Raw genomic sequence first — 19,489 nt, forward strand, 5'->3', positions numbered from 1 at the left:
ATTTTGAAAGAACTTCACGATGGCATGAACCTTGAGGTGATGAGCTTGGACCATCAGAACCTCGAGGTGATGTGCTTGGACCATCATGAGACTTAGAGGCAAAGTCCTTCCTGACCACTACAACTCTGTTCATGTTCCAAATTCGATGATCTGCCGTCTTGACTGCATTATTGAAAGTTTTGATGACTTGCATAGGCTTAAAAAATCACCCACTTTTACACACGTTTTTTTTAAAATAATTTCTCAAATCATGAAGTATTTTCTTAGATAAAATTTTCTTAGATTCACGTGATCTCCAATCACAATTCTCATTTTTATAACTCAACTTAGGTTGCCTGTCATTTACCCAAGCCGGTGCTACTAAGGTATTAGGATTTCTTGACCTGAAAAGTTCAAAGGGTGTTCTATTTGAGATAGCATGGGGGAAATAATCTGTAAACCTTATCCTTTTTGAAAATGTCCCTTCTCCAATCTGAACCTGAAGACTTAACCATCCAAATAGTCTCTTTGAGTATGCGGTTGAACCTCTCAACCATACCATTGGTTTCTGGGTGGTACAATCAAGACTTTTTATGTTTCACACCATGTTGAGATAAAAATGTCTCCATTTCTCTAGAAACCAGTTGACTACCATTGTCGTTGAGAATTGTATTTGGAATTCCTTCTCTAGCAAATAGCCTCTCCAGGAACGCTATCACATGTTTGGTTTCTATGCTCGAGTGATGAAAAAAAATCTACCAAAACAAGAACATACCACTCGCAACCAGATGAGTATACAGGCCCTAAAATGTCTAGATCCACTTTTTTCCAAGGTCCATCCGGACGTTCTCTTATAATCTTTCGTTGGACCTTGGGTTTTGCTTCTCTTTCACTTAAGGCACACTCCATGCAGTCCCTAATTTTCAGCTCCACCTCCAAATCCATGCTTGGCCACCAATAAGACCTCCTTAAACTCTCTTTAGTCTTTTGAAAGTCCCAGGTGACCAATATGTGCCAATAAAATAAGTTCATCTCTAAATGACTTTGGTGGAACTAGTCTTGTGCCTCTGACTAGTAAACCATCATGTTCTGCAAGTTGGTCCTTAACGTGCCATAATTTCTCTAAGTTCTCATTATTCCAAGGTTTAATTTTCCAGCCTCCGTTAATAAGCCTCAAAACGTCCAACAAATCTGAATCTTCCTCTAGTGCCTTTACCCATCTATTTTTGTCGATCACACTCTCTTCTATGGCACATACCAATTCATCCTCAACCTCGAAATCATCTTCTGAACATGACTCATCTTTAGGAACAAGACGAGATAACGCATCAGCAACTTTATTTTCAACCCCTGGGAGGTATCTCGCCTCAAAATTGTAGTCCTGTAACCCTACTACCCACCTTGTAATTCTGCCTGATACAGCATCAATACCTTTCTTTAAAATTTTACACAGTGGTTTGTGATCGGTTCTTATTTCAAAAGCACTACCCCACAACAAGTTTTTAAGTTTTTTTACAGACCAATACACAGCCAGTGCTTCTCTTTCAACAACGTAGTAGCGTAACTCAGCACCTCTTAAGCTCCATTACAAAAATAAAATGACCTCTTCTTGACCATCAACCTTCTGCACAAGTACCGCACCTAAACCTTTCAAGCTAGCGTCCGTTATTAAAATAGATTTCTCTCCAGGATCAAAACTATTCAATTTCCGAGCACAATTCAACCTTTCCTTAAGAATGCAAAAAATTCCTCTTCACACTTGTCATTCCAAACATATTCACAACCTTTCTTTAGCAAAGACCTCATATTTACACATAAGGAAGCAAACTCATTTATGAACTTACTGTAGTATTCCACCATGCCTAAAAAACTCATTAACTCCTTTATTGGTTGGAGAAGACCTTTTTAAAATAGCGACAATTAGACTCTCCTTTGGTAAAATTACCCCTTTTGAAATGGTGTGACCTAAGTAATCCATGGAATCCCTCTTAAATTTGCATTTCTCAATTTTTACTGTTAGCCCTAATTTGCTTAATCGATTCAGGACGTATGTGAGCCTAGTATCGTGCTTCTTATCATCAGATCCAAAAATTAGAATGTCATCTTGATACACTGTGACTCCTTCCAAACTTTTCAAAACATTTTCTAAGGCCCTTTGGAAAACTGAGGCGGCTGACACCAAACCAAATGGTAGCCTCACAAAACGGATGGTGCCAAATGGGGTTACAAAAGCTGTCAAGTCTTTAGATTCTTCATCTAGTCTGATCTGGTGGTATGCAGACTTCAAGTCAACGGTGCTACAAAATCCTAGCCCCTTTCAACAGCATCAGCATGTCTGCGATTTTAGGTAGAGGATAGCGGTCCACCACCACACACTTATCCAATTCTCGAAGATCAACACACAGATAAGGAGATCCATCTGATTTCTTTGCGGCTACAATCAGAGCAACCCATTCGGTTGCCTCGACTTCTTCAATAATGTAAATTGATAATGCCATCTTTAACAAGTCGTATCAACTCATCTTTTCCTTGGTCTCTAACAGCAACAGGCAAATTGCGAACATTGCAGCAAACAGACTATAATTCTTCAAACGCTCTACATTTTCATAAAAAACCTTTGGAAATTTCACTTTTAAACCGCTGCTAAAATCCTAACATACAGTAGAAACAGCTTTAGTTTCCGGCACAAAAGGTTCTTTTATTATTATTGGGGGAGAAGAATTTGGGTCTAGCATTACCCCTATATCTCTTTGATCAAACCAGCTCAGTATACTATCACCCTTCTGTGAAATATAGACTTTAGTGCTGGTCAACCTTTCCTTATAGTTGATTAGCCCCCAAAAATAACAAAACAGCTTAATGGGTTCTCCTCCATAAGCAAAAGGTCTGATATCAGGGCGAAACAACTTGGTTTTACCCTTTAATTTCTGTAGATAAAATTCTTTTGCAACAATGGTGATTTTCGCAAAAGAGTCAAATAGTACTTTAGTAGGTTGACCATCAACTAGAATTTCATCAGAGGGACAGTTTCTACTTTCCTGATTGTGTATAGCTTGTACTAAAATCTGACCACAATCAACCTCATCATCATTTTCACTTGGCTCGTCAAACTCTTAAATATTTCATTAACTTTTCCCTTGTAGTTTTTACCCTTGCAAGCAACAGAAAAATGTCCTTTCCTTTTACACTTGCATCAAGTCGCTTTCCAACCCGGACACTGTCTGTCATTAGCAAAGTGTCCCATCATCCCACACCGAAAACATTTCACCTGTGAAAAATCAAATTTACTTTGTGGTTTTTTTGCTTGACATTTTGTTGGTACATTAGTTTTAAAATAACTGGATGGTAAATCTCACAAAAACACCAAAACAAAAAAATAAATATATTTAAAATGTGCGTGTCACTGTTTTAATGTAGTCTCTTAGTGTGCGTGTCACTGTCGTAACACGCAAAGTAAGTACTTTATCTTTCAATGTAATACTGCTCCCTAGTGTGCGTGTCACTGTTGTAACACGCAATATAAAGACTTCACGTTCACCTATTGTTGTTCTCCAGTGTGCGTGTCACTGTTGCAACACGCGATGTAAAATTACCCCCAACTTATACACTTACCTTTTTTTTCTTTTTTTAAGTTAAAGCATCTTCACGACCCATACAAAAAAAAGTAGCAATCCAAATCCAATATGGCTCCCACGTCGACGTAAGAGCGTGGTGACTCACTGCGCAGCGTTATCCACAATTCCCAAGAGGCTGGTGAGCGTGGTGACGCACTGCGTAGCGTTATCCACAATTCAACACAAGAGACCGTTGACTTCTGTTGCTTCTTCTCCGATCTAGCACGAATCAAGCGCTCGAGCTGGATAACTTTAAAGGATGCTTCGATGCAGCGCGAACCAAACGCCCGAACGCGGTAAGGTTGAACGATGCTTATACCGCGTTCGTAGCGTCAAAGATGGGCTTTGCAAAATAAAGGTCAATTGTATAGTAGACGCCTTATATTGATGGTTAAAGATAGAATTCCACCCAATGGAGTAATTTTTTCCTAGTTTTGCAACTCCACTCTCCGGCGAAAAACAAATATTTAAACACCATGAAATGGAAAGAAAAACTTTCCACCAACGTTATAGTCAAGGCACGAAGTATTTTGAAAAAAAAATATCCTCTGGTTCGAGCAAATAATATTGAACACTTGAAATTAGTTTCTCCTCTTTACACGAAATCCCATTCTTCTTTAAGGAGAATTAAAATCCATTAATTGAAAACTGGAGACTTCTTCGGGGTATTACTTATTTTGAAAGGCGATAAAAATAAATTGCACTAAGTAAAGATTACAGTACCTTTCAAATGCTGCAAAATTTCCAGCTTGAGTTCCAAAGTTTATCTTGAATATAGATGAAAGAAAAAGTAGTGTTGAGATCCTTTTTATTTTTTCTTATCCCATCCTCGTCGCCAAATGTAAAGATGTGCAGGCCAAAATGATGAAAGAAAGATGAGTACAGGACCAAGGTAGTTCTGCAAGAGTGGTGAAACAAAGTCAAGACATGCCTGAAATCGGCCTTGGAAGCTGCTGACATGGCCTACAGGCAGATATGCAAGGGCGCTACACTAAGGAGACATGCTTGGCACAGAGTGTCAGAGTTCAAGCAAGAGATACAAGACTCCATAATCAACATGCCCTTTACAAGAGATTTCCAGTTCAGTCAGGCGCTCGTGGAGTCCTTACAACAACTGAAGGACAGCAAATCAGACTAGACAATGGGGGCTGTACAATAAAGAGGTGCATGTAGGGAAGGAGCAAACACAGCCCAAAACCCTACTGGCAGAGCGCCTTTCACATTGGGGCAGCAACCACAAGGCAGGCTCTCACCAATCCGCACAGTGACCACGTGTCAACAGTAGCAGCATCCGTCTAGGCAGCCATTTCGTGCATAAGGAAGGGAGAGAGGACCAACTCCAGAGAAGAGGCGCAGCGGACAAATGACTTACCTAACAATCCTGTCCACCACATAACATCAGTGGAAAGCAGAATAGCTAATTACCCACAGGAATGGGAAGAGAAATTACTTCAGACAAATGAATTTTTGAACATATGTCACGAATACTGCATAGAATTAATCCATGAACAAAACCTGCAGATGAGTGCGGGCCGTATAGACCGATATCTTTGATAAACCCAGACGCCAAGGCTTTTGCTAAAATATTGGCAAATCGACTTGCACCTCTCATGCCCGAACTGGTCAGTGCTCAACAACACGGATTTGTCACAGGACGTGATACTACCGCCCATATTAACATGGCCATCACGGCTTTTGATGTAGCAGCAATTAATCCCACCTCACTCGGAATGATCATGTTAGACGCTGAAAAAGCTTTTGATCGAGTGGGGTAGGATTTTCTATGGGCTGTTCCGGAGGCCTTTGGCATCGGGGGTAGATACCTTGGATGGATTCGGTCGCTATATCATCAACCAATGGCAAGGATTAGTCATGCAGGAAGGAGCTCTCTCCGTTTCCCAATTGGAAAAGGAACACAGCAGGGGTGTCCTCTCTCACCCCTGCTGTTCGCATTATCATTGGAACCATTTCTTAATGCACTATTAGCACAGGATGATATTAATCCATTCCAGCACATGGGTAATAGCTTAAAAATTACCGCATACGCGGACGATGTCGCTATCTTTACTACTGATGTACTTAAAGCTATACCTGCGGTAATAGAAGAGGCAAAACGATTCGGAAATGTATCTGGATACAAATTAAATATAAATAAAACTCAGGTTATCACCAACTATAATCCACCAGGGCTGGTACCTGGTCTTTGCTCCAATGCAGTGTATCTAGGTGTTAAAATATCTGCAAAGATCGAAGAAATAATAGCCCTTAACTATGACTCACTTTTGAAAAAAGTGGATAAATCTTTAAAAAATTGGCACAAGATACCATTAAGTCTTGTTGGACGTATAAATTTAATAAAGATGAAAATAACACCCAAATTTCTCTATTTATTTAGATCGATTCCGTTACTCCCCAATAACCTTTTCTTTAAAAAACTCGATGGAGTCTGTAGCAGCTATATATGTGGCTATAAAAAGGCTCGGAGAGCAATAAATTTGCTAAAGTTCCCAATTGAAAAAGGGGGATTAACGTTCACCGACTTTAGATTATATTTTTTTTGCCTCTTTTTTTCATCGGATACGTAACCTACTGAGAAACGATAACTCCTTATTTTTTCATTATTTTATGTTAGGGCACGATATTAAACAATTTTTGGCCCGAACAAATGACCCAAATTACTTCAAACGAGTCAAGTTTAAGACTGCTAAGCATATCGTACAAATTTGGAAGCAAATTATGATTCTTGATAAAACGCCTTTTTTTAATGCTGAACTAAGGCTATGGGGAAACCCAGGACTTCCTGAAATATTCTCAGACGGGGAAGGGACAGCTTGGTCCAGCCATGGCATTAAAACTTTGGGAGATCTTTACGGACCTGATGGTGTATTAGGGTTTTCGTCACTTAAATTAATATATAATTTGAACAATAGGATGTATTTTAAATACATGCAAATTCAAGACTTTCTAGTTCGGAGAATGAACATTAAAGAAGTCCGACACTCAGATATTCTACAATGCTTATATTCAGATAGGACTAAGCCACTTATTAGTAAAAGCTATTGTCTTTTGAACCTGGCAAAGGGAGATGATTGTGTTAAGCTAGCATCCAAATGGTCCGACCGGCTAGGATTAAGTATAACTCCCAAGCAGATATCTACTTCCTTTACCCAACTCAACAGAGTAGTACAGTCTTCTAGTATGAGTTTGCAGTCTTACAGAACTATTTGCCAACTATACTACACTCCTCAAAGAATTTCAAGTTGGGTACTAGATAATTGCTCAAATGAACGTACCAGCTGTCCCAAATGTAAATTAGAAGCTGCTGATATTGTCCATATGCTTTTCTCATGTCTGGCGTTATCAGAGTTCTGGAAGGGTGTCGTAGAAATATTAGATAGAAAACATATTATATCACCACCCCTTTCAGCTCATTTGATTTTATTAGATCTGCAGGAAACAAATAGCCCAAATAAAGATTTGAACTCTATTCTATATGCTTGCGCAAGATTAACTATAGCTAGGGCATGGATATCTCCAGAACCACTACACGTTACGGAGTGGTGGGCTCTGGTAAATGAAATACACACTCTGGAGATATCACTAGCAAGACTAAGGGGCCCTAACCCTTTGAGGAAAAAAGAGGGAGTATGGGACATTCTATTCGGGGGAGAGTAGCTTCATACGTATTTGGCCTCGGATACTAAATTAAGGCTCATTCAAACGCAGATCTGTTATTGTTTATTATCTTTACCTCTGTTTATATCTCTGTTTGATTTCTCTTTATGCTTATGTATATTTTTGTTTTCTTTGGTATAATCCTGTTATGAATTTTAAAAGTATTTATTTTACTCAGTCTCTTGTGATATCAATAAAAATGGTTTAAAAAAAAAAAGAATTAATCCATGAACCGCCACAAATACTGCCAAAACCAAAAAGATTTTAAGGGGAAGAGATCATACTACTAAGGAAAAAGGTGAACAAACTCCTACAAAAGAAAGCCATCGAAAGGGTACCAACAAGGGAAACAAAAAACTATTCTCATTTCTTCCTTGTCCCAAAATTGAATCTAACTCTGAGACCAATCCTAGATCTCCGATTCTTAAGCAAATTCATTCATAATCAACTCTTCAGGATGACAACGCTCCTAGGAGTCTTAAGGGAAGGGGATTATATGGCAACCTTTGATCTAAAAGACGCCAATTTATACATCCCAACGAATGAAAGACACAAAAAGTAGCACAGATTTGTTTTGGATAAGGTTCACTACCTGTTCACAGTGCTTAAATTCAGCCTAAAAGCAGCACCACTGATGTTCATGAAGTGCCTTTCTGCAGTTGTAGCATATCTAAGAAGGGGGATCCATATATACCCATACTTAGGGGACTGGCTAGTAAAGGCAAAATCAAAACAAAAATGCCCAAAGGACATTCATACAGTAATTACCACACTAGAACAACTGGGATTCTCAAACCACAAAAGGTAGTCACCACAACCATAACAGGAAAAGGTGTTGCTGGAAGTACAACCCTAAACTCAGTGACAGCCCGAGCATACCCTGTTCCGAAGAGAGCAAAAGTGGTCACAGAGTAAGTTCACCTATATCAGAAGGGGTAATCTCTGGCAGTGAGGACGGTCATGAAACTAATGGGCATGATGACCTCATGCATACCACTCGTAGCAAGCAAGACTGCACATGCGACCTTTCTAAAAATGGATCTGCAACAAATGGTCACAAGCCACCAGGATTTGGGAGGATCTAATGGTTGTCAAAGTAAAGGTAAAAAAGAAAGTACAATGGTGGAAATGCTAGAATGTGTCAGTAGGTAGACTATTCAAGACACCAACTCCAACTGTGAACATCCCAACAGATGCATCCAGCAAGGGTTGGGGCGCGCACACAGGCAACCTGAAGGTGTGTGGACAAGGGAACAGCATTGAGGCGCTGAAAAACATCAACTTCCTGGAGATTAAAGGTTTTTCTGGGTCTGAAGGCATTCCAAACACACATCACAGGTCAAATAGTACTAATGCAAATAGACAACACAACAGCGTTTTATCTTGCCAAACTAGGAGGAACAAAATAATTCACCCTGAGCAAGTTAGCCCAAGAGATGTGGCAATGAGCAATACAAAGGAAGGTCACACTGCAGACAGTCCATGTACTAAGAAAAGAAAACATGGAGGTGGACACACTAAGCAGAGAAGAAAGCAGTTCCCATGAATAAGAACAGACACATGAAAATATTCAGAGCCTTGGGCAGACCAGATATAGACCTGTTCACAGCATCAAAAAAACCAAAATGCACACACTTGTCTTCCAGGTTTCGACCCTTCAGTCAAAGTGGAATACCTTGTCAATAAACTATTCACGGAGATTTGCTTACACCTTTCCTCCAATTCCCCTAATACCAAAGGGATTGGTGAAAGCCAGACAACAAGGGACAAACCTCATCCTCATAGCTTCACAATGGGCCAGACAAACTTGGTAGTGGACCTACTAGAGATGTCCAAAGGACAAATGATGACAAAGCAGAACAGGATCTACTAACCATGAAGGAGGGGAGAGTGTACCAGCCAGAGCGAGCAACACTCCGCCTAGTGGTCTGGTTCCTGAAGATTTAGAATCTGGACACCTTCAGCTGCTGCCCAGAGCAATAGAAATCCTTAAGGAAGCAAGAAGGGCTACTACATGAAAATGCTATGTAGTAAAATAGAAAATATACATTCATTGGTGCACAAATAACCGAGATATGGAGACAAGGACAACGTATCTACTCATGAGCTAGATAGATGACTGACACATTCATCCTTAAAGGTACACCTGGAAGCAATAGTAGCATACACCAGGGGCACTTCCTGTGGCAGCTTCTTCACATGCCAAGTGGTGAAAAGATTCAAAGAAGGAGCTAAAATAATTGCTTCGCCAAGACCAGTTCCAGCACCATGGTAGAACTTAAATACAGTGCTAACGCAATTAATGACAAAATACTACAAACCTATGCACAAGACCGATCTAGAATCACTAACGCTCAAGACAGTATTTCTAATCGCTATGACATTGCTACGCAAAGAAACTAACTGCAGGCACTAATAATGCGGGAACCATACCTACAAATACACAGGGTCTAGCTGGTTCTCAGAACTAACCCACAATTCTGGCCCACGTTCATGTTAACCAAAGCATACAACTCCCTGCCTTCTTCAAAGACCCAAAAATAGGGCTAGAAAGAGCCCTACACACATTGGATGCAAGGAGTGATCTAATGTACTACTTTAAAGAAACTAGAAGGTGTTGTAAGGGAAACCAGTTGTTTGATCAAGGGGACAATCTCAAGATGGATCGTAGAAACAATGCATATTTTCTGTTCTAAGGCAGAGATAACACTGCCCGCACGCCCAAGAGCCCAGTCAACACAGAAAAATGATGTGTAGGAAGCTGGGTCTGAATATAGTGTACCAAAAAGAGGTACACTATGTAAAGAGTCCAGACAAACCCCAAAGGAGTTCCAGTTGGCACAAATTACACCGCAAATGCTCTCTTTTGTGGCAGCGTGGGCGAGCAGTTAGGCATATCAGAGAGTAGTACTATGCATTTATTTCACACCCAAAGGCAGTAAGTGAAACACAAGCTCAATGGAAATCCGACCCCAATTTATAAAAATAACACCTACTTTTACATGAATTTAAATACCAAGATCGTCTGAATCGGGTAAGCCTTTGGTCCTTTTCTCCTCTGGCTAGGACGGTTGGGTGCAGAGGTGTTCTGAGGTGTTGGGTTTTCATCACCGGGGACACTTGCAGTAGAGGGTGCCTGCACAAAGAGGCTGCAGGCGCATTGGTGACTCCCCTGTGGCCAAACTGTGGATTTGTCTCTGGAGGGTCGGGGGGTCCACGCTGCCACCGTTGGCCCACTTCAACTCTGGCTAGGGGGAACGGGTGCAGTGGTGCTTTCCAGTGTTGGGTTTGCACCTCACAGTTCTTTTGGAGTGTCTGATGGAGGCAGGGAAGCAGCTCAGCTACTCCACGGGAGTTCCTGGGTCTTTGTTGAGAGCAGGCAGTCCTCTCAGGCTTTTGGAGGCACAGCAGCTGCAGGACGAGGCGGCTTTGGCGCAGGTTTGTCTGGAACAGTAGACAGGCCATTAGGGTTTGCGGCAAGTCAGTTTCTTCTCCACTGTTCTTGCTTGTCACGATTCTTTGGTGTCCTTCTTGGGTCAGCACAATCTGATATCCTGGGACCAAGCCTCCCCTAAATACTAGATTTAGGGGAGTGTAGGGTAGTAGCCAGTGGGCTACCTACCCCTGAGGTTACTGTGCCCCATATGACCACTTCCTGTCGGCATAACCATGTCCCAGAGTTTCTAATTCTGCCATCACCAAGATAGCAGATTTTTCAATTTTGCATTCACATCAGGTAGCCCACCTTAAGGGTCGAACTAGCCTGAGGGTGGCCACGTGCCTCCGACTACTAATTTCCCCACCTGTCCAGATGCCAAATAGGCCCTGGTCAGAGGGGTTGGCTTTCCCTCAACTCTGAGAGAAGCCAGATTTGCATACCAAAGATGGTGGGCTCTTTGAAGCTCCCTGCCTTGGAATGCTAAATTGCAGGTCATCCTGTTGGAGGGAGTGTAAACACCTCCTGCCAGAGCAGGCTTTGTTCCCGACCTCCTGAGAGTGCAGGCCCTCACCCCTGGGCGTCAAAAACTCATCTGTGGTGGCAGGCTGGTCTGGACAAGTCAGGCTACACGCTAGTAGTTGGTAGGTTTTCTGGGGCACCTCTAAGATGCATGTATTAATAAATATATTACTGGAATCAGTGTGGGTTTATTAATATGAGGTCTTTGATACCAAACACCATATGTTTTAGTGAATTCATTATGTTGCTGGAGAACTTGTTCTTATAAGTGCATGCCTAAAATGGCTTTCCTGCTCACGTGCAACATCTAGTAATAGAACTAGACATCAGATGGGCCTATCAATCAGATATGTTCTAACATAAAATATAATTTAACCTGCCTTAGGGCTCAAAGGCCTGGTGGAGGGGTGACTTACATATATTATATGCAGTGACTTTGGTGTGAAACACAGGAGTGTGTCATCATACTTTCACTCATAGTTTGCACCAACGCATATAACCTGCAGTGGCAGTGTGCGGAATTTGTGTGTGGGTCCCTTAGGGTGGCATAAGATATGCTGCAGACCTTTGGATCCTTTTTAGAACACTTGCCCTAGGTACCTCGGGTACCATTTTCAAGGTACTTACAGGGGTGCTAAAGGCCTTGACCAACTGTAGCACAATTAGATAACACCTTGTTTTCGTGAAGGAGCACTGGCACTGAGGTCTAGTTAGCAGGCCTCAGGGCACTGTCTGTCGAAAATCGGCATCTAGTAGCTAAAAAGGGGGCAAAAAGTGGGGGCATAATTGCAACAAAAGCCCAGTTTCCTACAGGGCACAACACTTCCTAGCAAACATACAAACGGATGCAATCTGTGCAGCAGCAACATGGGGATCACCACACACCTTCGCAAAACTTTGTGTGGACATCCAAATGAACAAAGAAACACAGGGGGACCTGAAGGCCACGAACGACAATGAATGTTCCCGGGTAGGGCATGCCTTCCTCGAATCCAACAAATCCCTCGACCTTCACAGTCCGGCTTCCGAGCCATACACAGCACCGAGACCGCCCTCATCGCAGCAACAGACGACATTCGAACTTTACTGGACAACGGAGAAACAGCTACCCTCATCCTACTTGACCTCTACGCAGCCTTCGACACAGTCTGTCATAGCACCCTTATACAACGCCTTAGCAACGTCGGAATACAAGGAAAAGCATTGGACTGGATCATCTCCATCCTCGCCAGAAGAACCAAGAGAGTCCGCCTCCCCCCTTTTAGATCAGAGGCCACCGAAGTCATCTGCGGCGTACCACAAGGATCATCACTCATTCCCACCCTCTTCAACGTATACATGAGTCCCTTCTCATCCATCGCGCGCCAACACAACCTCAACATCATCTCCTACGCAGACGACACCCAGCTGATCCTCTCCCTCACCAAAGACCCAAACACCGCCAAAACCAACCTACACGAAGGGATGAAAGAAGTAGCCGAGTGGATGAAGAATAGCCGTTTAAAACTGAACTCAGACAAAACGGAAGTCCTCATCTTAGGTTCATCCCCTCCGCCTGGGACGACTCATGGTGGCCACCGGCCCTGGGAAACGCACCCATACCAACGGATCACGCACGTAACCTGGGCTTCATCCTGGACTCCTCCCTCTCGATGACCAGACAAGTCAACGCCGTCTCATCATCATGCTTCAACATCCTACGTATGCTCAGAAAAATCTTCAGTTGGATCCCCACCGAAATAAGAAAGACGGTCACCCATGCACTGGTAACAAGCCGACTGGACTACGGAAACACCCTTTACGCCGGATCCACAGCCAAACTACAGAAAAATCTCCAACGCATCCAAAACGCCTCAGCCAGACTCATCCTAGATATCCCCCGCCAAGCTCACATTTCCGGTTACCTAAAAGACCTCCACTGGCTCCCCGTCAACAAGAGAATAACGTTCCGTCTTCTCACCCACGCACACAAGCCCTCTACGACCTAGGACCCGAATACCTCAACACGCGCCTGTCCTTTTACACCCCCACCCGCCAACTACGATCGTCCAATCAAGCCCTCGCCGCAATTCCACTCATCCAAAGATCCACCATGGGGGGGGGGGAGATCTTTCTCCTACTTAGCGGCCAAGACATGGAATTCTCTCCCCACCTACCTCCGCCTTACACAGAACCACCTCTCCTTCAGAAAACAACTAAAAACTTGGATATTCGATAAGTAAAGCACCCCCCTCCCTCAAGCGCCTTGAGACCCTCTGGGTGAGTAGTGCGCTATACAAATTCTAAACTTGAAACTTGAACTTGGTCTGCCGAGTGGACTGCACTGATAGATACATCAGACATTAGGGACACTTTATTAGCCTACTACAAATGTTTGTACACTTCCAAACCAACACATACCTCCTCGGAATGGAGGAGTACTTTGAGGAAATCGCGTTAGTATACCCGGAGAAATATATGCAAAATTTCTACGCAGAACCAATTTTGAAAGACAAATAGCAGATGCCATAGCTGCGCTTAGTGGCACGTCCGCCCTCGGCCTTGATGTCCTTACAGGTGACTTTTTTTAACCAATAGGACACCCGAGCCCCGAAACTTATAGAAGTCTATCATGAATCTTTGGAGAGAAATCCACTTGCGCCAACCTTGCGAGAAGCAGTGATAGTCTTACTTCCCAAACCTGGCAAGGATCCCTTGCTATGCTGGTCGTATAGGCCGCTATCCCTCCTGAACTTTGACTATAAAAGTTTAGCGAAAACTATCTCGACACACCTTGCCTTATTGCTGGACAAAATCATACCCCCGTTTAATCCCAGAGTCCGTTGGGAATTCCTGACACTCCCATACCACAAGGGCGGTTTTTGGTGTTCCTAATTTTCAGATGTACTATTTGGTTGCACAATGCAGCTACGCTCAAACTTGGTTCCATCCAGATGCACGAATTCCCTACTTACGCACGAGGTAGATCTAGTCCAACCGGACACGCTATGCACAGTCCTGCCCCTGGGCTTCCCGCATGACCCACTCGACATTCAAACGGTCTCCACAACAAGCTGGGCCTGGCTGAAACTGGTCCGGATGTTAGGCTCACCGCCATTATATTCCCCGAAACTACCACTCCCGAATCCACGGTGGATCCCCCATCACTGAGGAGGGAATAGTGCAGTGCACTGTTTTACGATTCGACATGACCTCCATTGGGAACCTTTATAAAGATGGCCAAATATTCTCTATCTCTGACGGAAACAAATTTGCGGGGGTTCGTTCATGTTTATACTTATGCGACTGGGGGCTGCAGTTAAGGCCAAACTCCTCAATTACCTGGTAGAACCTGGGCCGTTCTACCCGCCTTCCCCCCCCCACAACCACAGTCCTAGACAGTGACACTGGGGAACATTTGATTTCTAAACTATATAGATCCTGTATGGAAATAGTCCCAGTGCAGGATGCTAAAGTACGGGCTGCATGAAAGACAGGTTTAGGTCACCCATCACCGATGACCAATGGGCTGAAGCTGTCTGCAAACTAAGGCGATATCACTAAATAGCCGCCACAAACTCATCCATTTCAAATTCTTACGCCGAATCTACATCACTCTTGCGATGTCACACAAACTAGACCCCAACAGATCCCACTGCTGCCTAAAATGCAAAACCCTGCAGGCAGACTTGCTCACCTCACATGGACCTGCAGCAAAATTAGCTCATACTGGACTGACATACACCATCTGCTTGGGAAAATGACGGGGTTAGTATTATCCCCAATTCCGGAAGTGGCCATTTTGGGATATGTGAGAAATGTCCCGAGAGCAGTTCGGAAATTCATCTATGTTGGGCTGCTCTTGGCGAAAAGGGAAATAGCGCTTAAGTGGGGGAGGAGGGTGGCGCCAACAAGTAAAGACTGGATGAATAACACGGCATACTGCAATCTGAACTATGATTTATACACCTCCACACTGCCCAGTATATCCCGCCCACGTGCTATCTGGGGCCCATTCAAGCAATTCACAGCAACAGCATAGATTGCACCTGACGCACGGATGGAGGCTGGCCTGGAACCAGTGGGTATTGGCTGAGCATGTTCTATCCTCCCAATAAACTTGGACATTTACTTTAGGATGATATGAATAGAACTGGTCATAGCATTAGGCACTGCTCGATGCACTGATTAAGGTGTTGGAAATGTACTGAGGGAAGCAGCGAACGATGTAAATGTACTTTTGTGTTGAAACTGTAAACATTGCAGAGAATCTGCATGTCGTGGGCTAGTCGCATTATGTATAAGGCATTTATCAATATTCATTGTCCTGAAGCTAGAGCTGGAGCAATGTTATGTTTGCATTATGAAACTGATAAAGTAAAAAAAAAAAAAAACACTGGGAACAAAAAGTATTACAACCCTGTAATAATCTAATGCACAAGTGTGTGGTCCCTGAAAAGGATTCATGATGCAAAACGAAAAGGTTACTTACAAGTAGAAGAGTTTTGCAGCTGGTAGAGTTTTCTGGATTCACATGCGACATGCCCACCTCCCGGGAAATGGGAGATAATACAAAATAGGTGGGGAAGATGCAGGAACAAAGAGGAAGCATATCAGTAATTAATGAAAAAAAGCATCTGAAAATTGCGACTACGCACAGAAACATCCGGGGTTCTTTGTGACGCCACACAGGGGTCGGACATACCACCAAATGGTGGTAGACGTCCCCCAAAAAGGGAGAGGGAAAAAGAAAAGTCCATTCCGGACCCAACCACTCGATGGCAGATGGAATAATGCACAACATGTGAATCCAGAAAACTCTTCAAGCTGCAAAACTACTCCTACTGGTAAGTAACCATTTCGTTTTTTCACTCATTAAACTTTCAGGTCCTTACAGATTCCGCTTAGTAAGGCAGTTGTGTTACCTTTTTTCATATTTTGTTTTTCTAAATTTACTTGTTTTTCTAATAAGCCAACGTTTTGATACAGCTTTGCTTTGTATATAGGTGGAAAGGAAGATAAATTGAAGGTGGAAGTGAGCGTGCCAGCAGCACTAAGGACCAGTGCTGGAGGAGATGCCCTCCAGGTAAGACAAAAGGAGCATTTTCTAATTAACTGCAGTCTGAGAGGGTGTAGGAATCAATTAAAGAGACAATGCAGCTGAGAAATTATAATGTTGCTTCCTGGCATTCAGCAGTTTTAGCCTATTACATCATTCAAACCACAGGCATATGCTGATTTGAGTATTGAGTCGAAGGGCAGAATTCTAATTTGTCAAAAGATCTTCAATTCTCCAAGTAAGATAACGCTGCACTAAGGGGGAAAGATTGGTCTTTTGAAACGTGCTTACTCTTTTTTATCAATACCATCATTATCAGTGTTTCTATAAGTCCAGAAGTGCTCTATTTCCGCCACACAGTGAATTTCGGGGTTGATTACAGGTATCCTTGGTCTGACTTTCAGTTGTCCAGATTGCATGTTTTGGTGTACAATGTTAAAATATTTTCCCGTTTGCTTTCTTAGGAATGTTTGGAATTGGGTGCAAATGATACCAATCCTGGGGTGCTGGTCAAGAGCTTTGAGGAAATCATGCGAGAAAAGCGTCAGAGAAAGCAGCAGGAAGCAGCTGTGCAGTTGCTGAAAGAGCACAACCCGCTCTCTCTTTTGGAAGGTGGCGCACCTAAGGAGAACTCTGAGGAATCTCTGGTCACAGCAGCCAAAGATCCAGCAGTGACATTAAGAATGCAACAAGTCCAACCACAGCGATCTTTGCAGGGGAAAACTCTGAATCAGTTAACTGGCAGACGACAAATTTCATCTCCATTGCAAGCCTTGCAGACCTCCCCAGTACGATCCCCGCAGTCAAGGCTCCATGGCTCATCGCCATCAAAGTCCCAGGAGCCGTCCTCTCCAGTTAGACCTCAGGAGCAATCCTCACTTGTGAAATCTCAGGAGCCATCTTCATCTGTGAACCTTAATCAGCCATTCTCACCAGCGAAAACTGAGCAGCCATCTTCGCCAGTAAAATCTCATCAACCATTCTCACTGGGGAAACCTTCGCCAGAGAAACCTAAGCAGCTATCTTTGCTTGTGAAGCCTCAGCAACCGTCCTCTCCTGTGAAACCTCTACAGCCCTCCTCACAGTTAAAAGCTCAACAGTCATTATCTCCTATGAACCCTCAAAAGCCTTCTTCGCCGGTCACACTACAGCACCCTTCCTCGCCGGTGCATGCTCACCAGCTGTCACTGCTAGTGAGACCGCAGCAACCTTCTTCACCAGTGAGATCCCCGCAGTCTACTTCACCTGCAGTAACTGAACAGTCTTGTTCTCCAGTGAGATCGTCACAGCATTCGCCACTAGTTAAAGAGCAACAGCGTCTGTCACCTTTAAAAGACGACAAGCCATCCTTGCTGGATAAACCAGACCAGCAAGCCTTATCAGTTGAGCAGCCATCAACCTCTTTGTCACTCCAGCAACCATCACAAGTTGAAGGCAAACAATCCTTGTCTGTCATTTCTAAAGACTTATCCCCAGTAAGACAGCAGGAGACTTTGATGACTATGTTAGAGGAGACTACAGATGCCATGTCATCTAAGGAGAGCTTCTCATCTGCTGATGCTCCCGCTGATGAAGTAGCAAAGGGTAAAGGTAACTGTCATATTAATTGTACTCATGATGATTTTAATGTTCACACAGTAAGCTAAATTGTGTCTTGGTGCAGTTCTTAGTCCTATGATGTAGTATTTGGGACCTTCAAACGCACAGTGGCACAGTGAATAAACCATTCACCAACCCACAGGTCAGAAGTTTAAATCCCAGCAAGGCCAACAAAGTCTTCAATCCTTCTGTATGTTGTGAAATCCTATTTAATTTATAAATTGTAACACTTGTTTATTCCAGTTCTTAGAAACTTCATATGTGCTGTATGAAGAGTTGTATTACAGAAAATGGTGTTAGTAATATGTCTCACTCTGTAACTGTCATCAAGAGCTGTTATTTCCAGGGCCCTTGCAATAACCTGCACTTGAAGATAACTACAGGCAGTGATGCCTGTATAGCAGAATTATGCATCCTATTTTTGTATAGTGGGAGCCTCTTCCGAGGTTGCATGCTGGATGTGAATTAAGGAATATTGAACCATCACTATTTTACAAGGAACTGTTTTCAGGACATATTTCCAGTGTTCTATGAGGTGATCGATTCTATGATTGGATCTTTATTTAGGCTCCATAGTCTAAGATGTTGATGCTGTGATATTGGTGTAGAAGAACCAGATGTAATAAATATTATTGGTCATAATTCAGTTGATGTAAGAGGGAGTTTAGAAAAGTAGAAAGAATGAACTCTCCCTAGAAGAGCCAGCAGATGTGATTTTGTCTTTAGACAAGGACGATTTATAATGAGATCTCTGTGGGAGTATTATAAGTTGTATGCATGTGGGTATGCAGGTTGAAGGAGTAGGCATGTTAGAATATTGGTGTAGAAGCAGCACGTTTAACAAGATGTTGGTGTTGAAGGCAGTGGTGGCTCCTCGACTAGGGTGGAGGAGCATCGCCCCACTGCTTCAGCTGCAAGCTGAATGCATAAAATAAAATAACGTTTGTTTTTATTTTTTTTATTGCATTCAGCTTCCAGCTGAAGCCAGGTGGGCAGGGTTGGGTTCCATGTGTGTCACAAGGGTAGGAGTGGTGGCAGCACCTAAAGTGTGACAGCCTGCGTGGAGAACATGCACAACCTGCCAGCCCCTGTCTGAGCACTGAACCACGGTGCCCAAACCAATCACAACGCTGCCAGGGCAGTGTTGTAATTGGCCAGGGGATTCTGGGAGGCTGTGTGCATAGAGGGGGACAGAGAAAGAAGAGGTAGCAGTAAAAAGGTAGCTACTTGCAGTATGTGGATTAAAGAGACTACCACAGCTACCACGGGATGGGTTTGATTATGTCTTGGCATACTAAGATTTTGGTGGAAGAAGCGTAAGGTGCACCATTTTAACACTGGTTGGAAGAACAGTAGTCCGAAAAAGGGCTGCAAAACTAACAAAACCGTATATCAACAGAAAGCATAAGAATTGGAACTTGAGTAGGGAACTAAGATCTAGTTTATGGAAGATTCTGACTGAGCACTATTCCTCCTACAAAGGTCTGTTTGAAAACAAACGAGGGTGACAATGGAAGAGAATTTAAGGAAAGCTAGTCATTGGCTGTTAGGAACTGTATTGTTTCATGTATCTCTGCTGAAAGCTGGCAGTGTGTTGCGGTGTGAATAGCTAGACCTTTAGTCAGA

At 43.1% G+C, this 19,489-nt stretch overlaps 1 protein-coding gene across 7 annotated transcripts in view; it reads left to right on the forward strand.

Moving 5' to 3' along the window:
• The window catches only part of LOC147712816 (zinc finger CCCH domain-containing protein 11A-like), a 507,151-nt gene that overhangs the window by 415,007 nt on the left and 72,655 nt on the right, over window positions 1-19,489 (forward strand). For all 7 annotated transcript variants that reach the window (XM_086923487.1, XM_086923489.1, XM_086923491.1 and 4 more), the window contains 2 exons: window positions 16,212-16,291; window positions 16,729-17,854. In XM_086923487.1, coding sequence (XP_086779613.1) covers window positions 16,212-16,291; window positions 16,729-17,854 — 1,206 coding nt within the window. The remainder of the gene's footprint in view (window positions 1-16,211; window positions 16,292-16,728; window positions 17,855-19,489) is intronic.

The sequence above is a fragment of the Lissotriton vulgaris genome, chromosome 5, assembly GCF_964263255.1.
Source record: "Lissotriton vulgaris chromosome 5, aLisVul1.2, whole genome shotgun sequence".
Lineage (NCBI taxonomy): Eukaryota > Metazoa > Chordata > Amphibia > Caudata > Salamandridae > Lissotriton > Lissotriton vulgaris.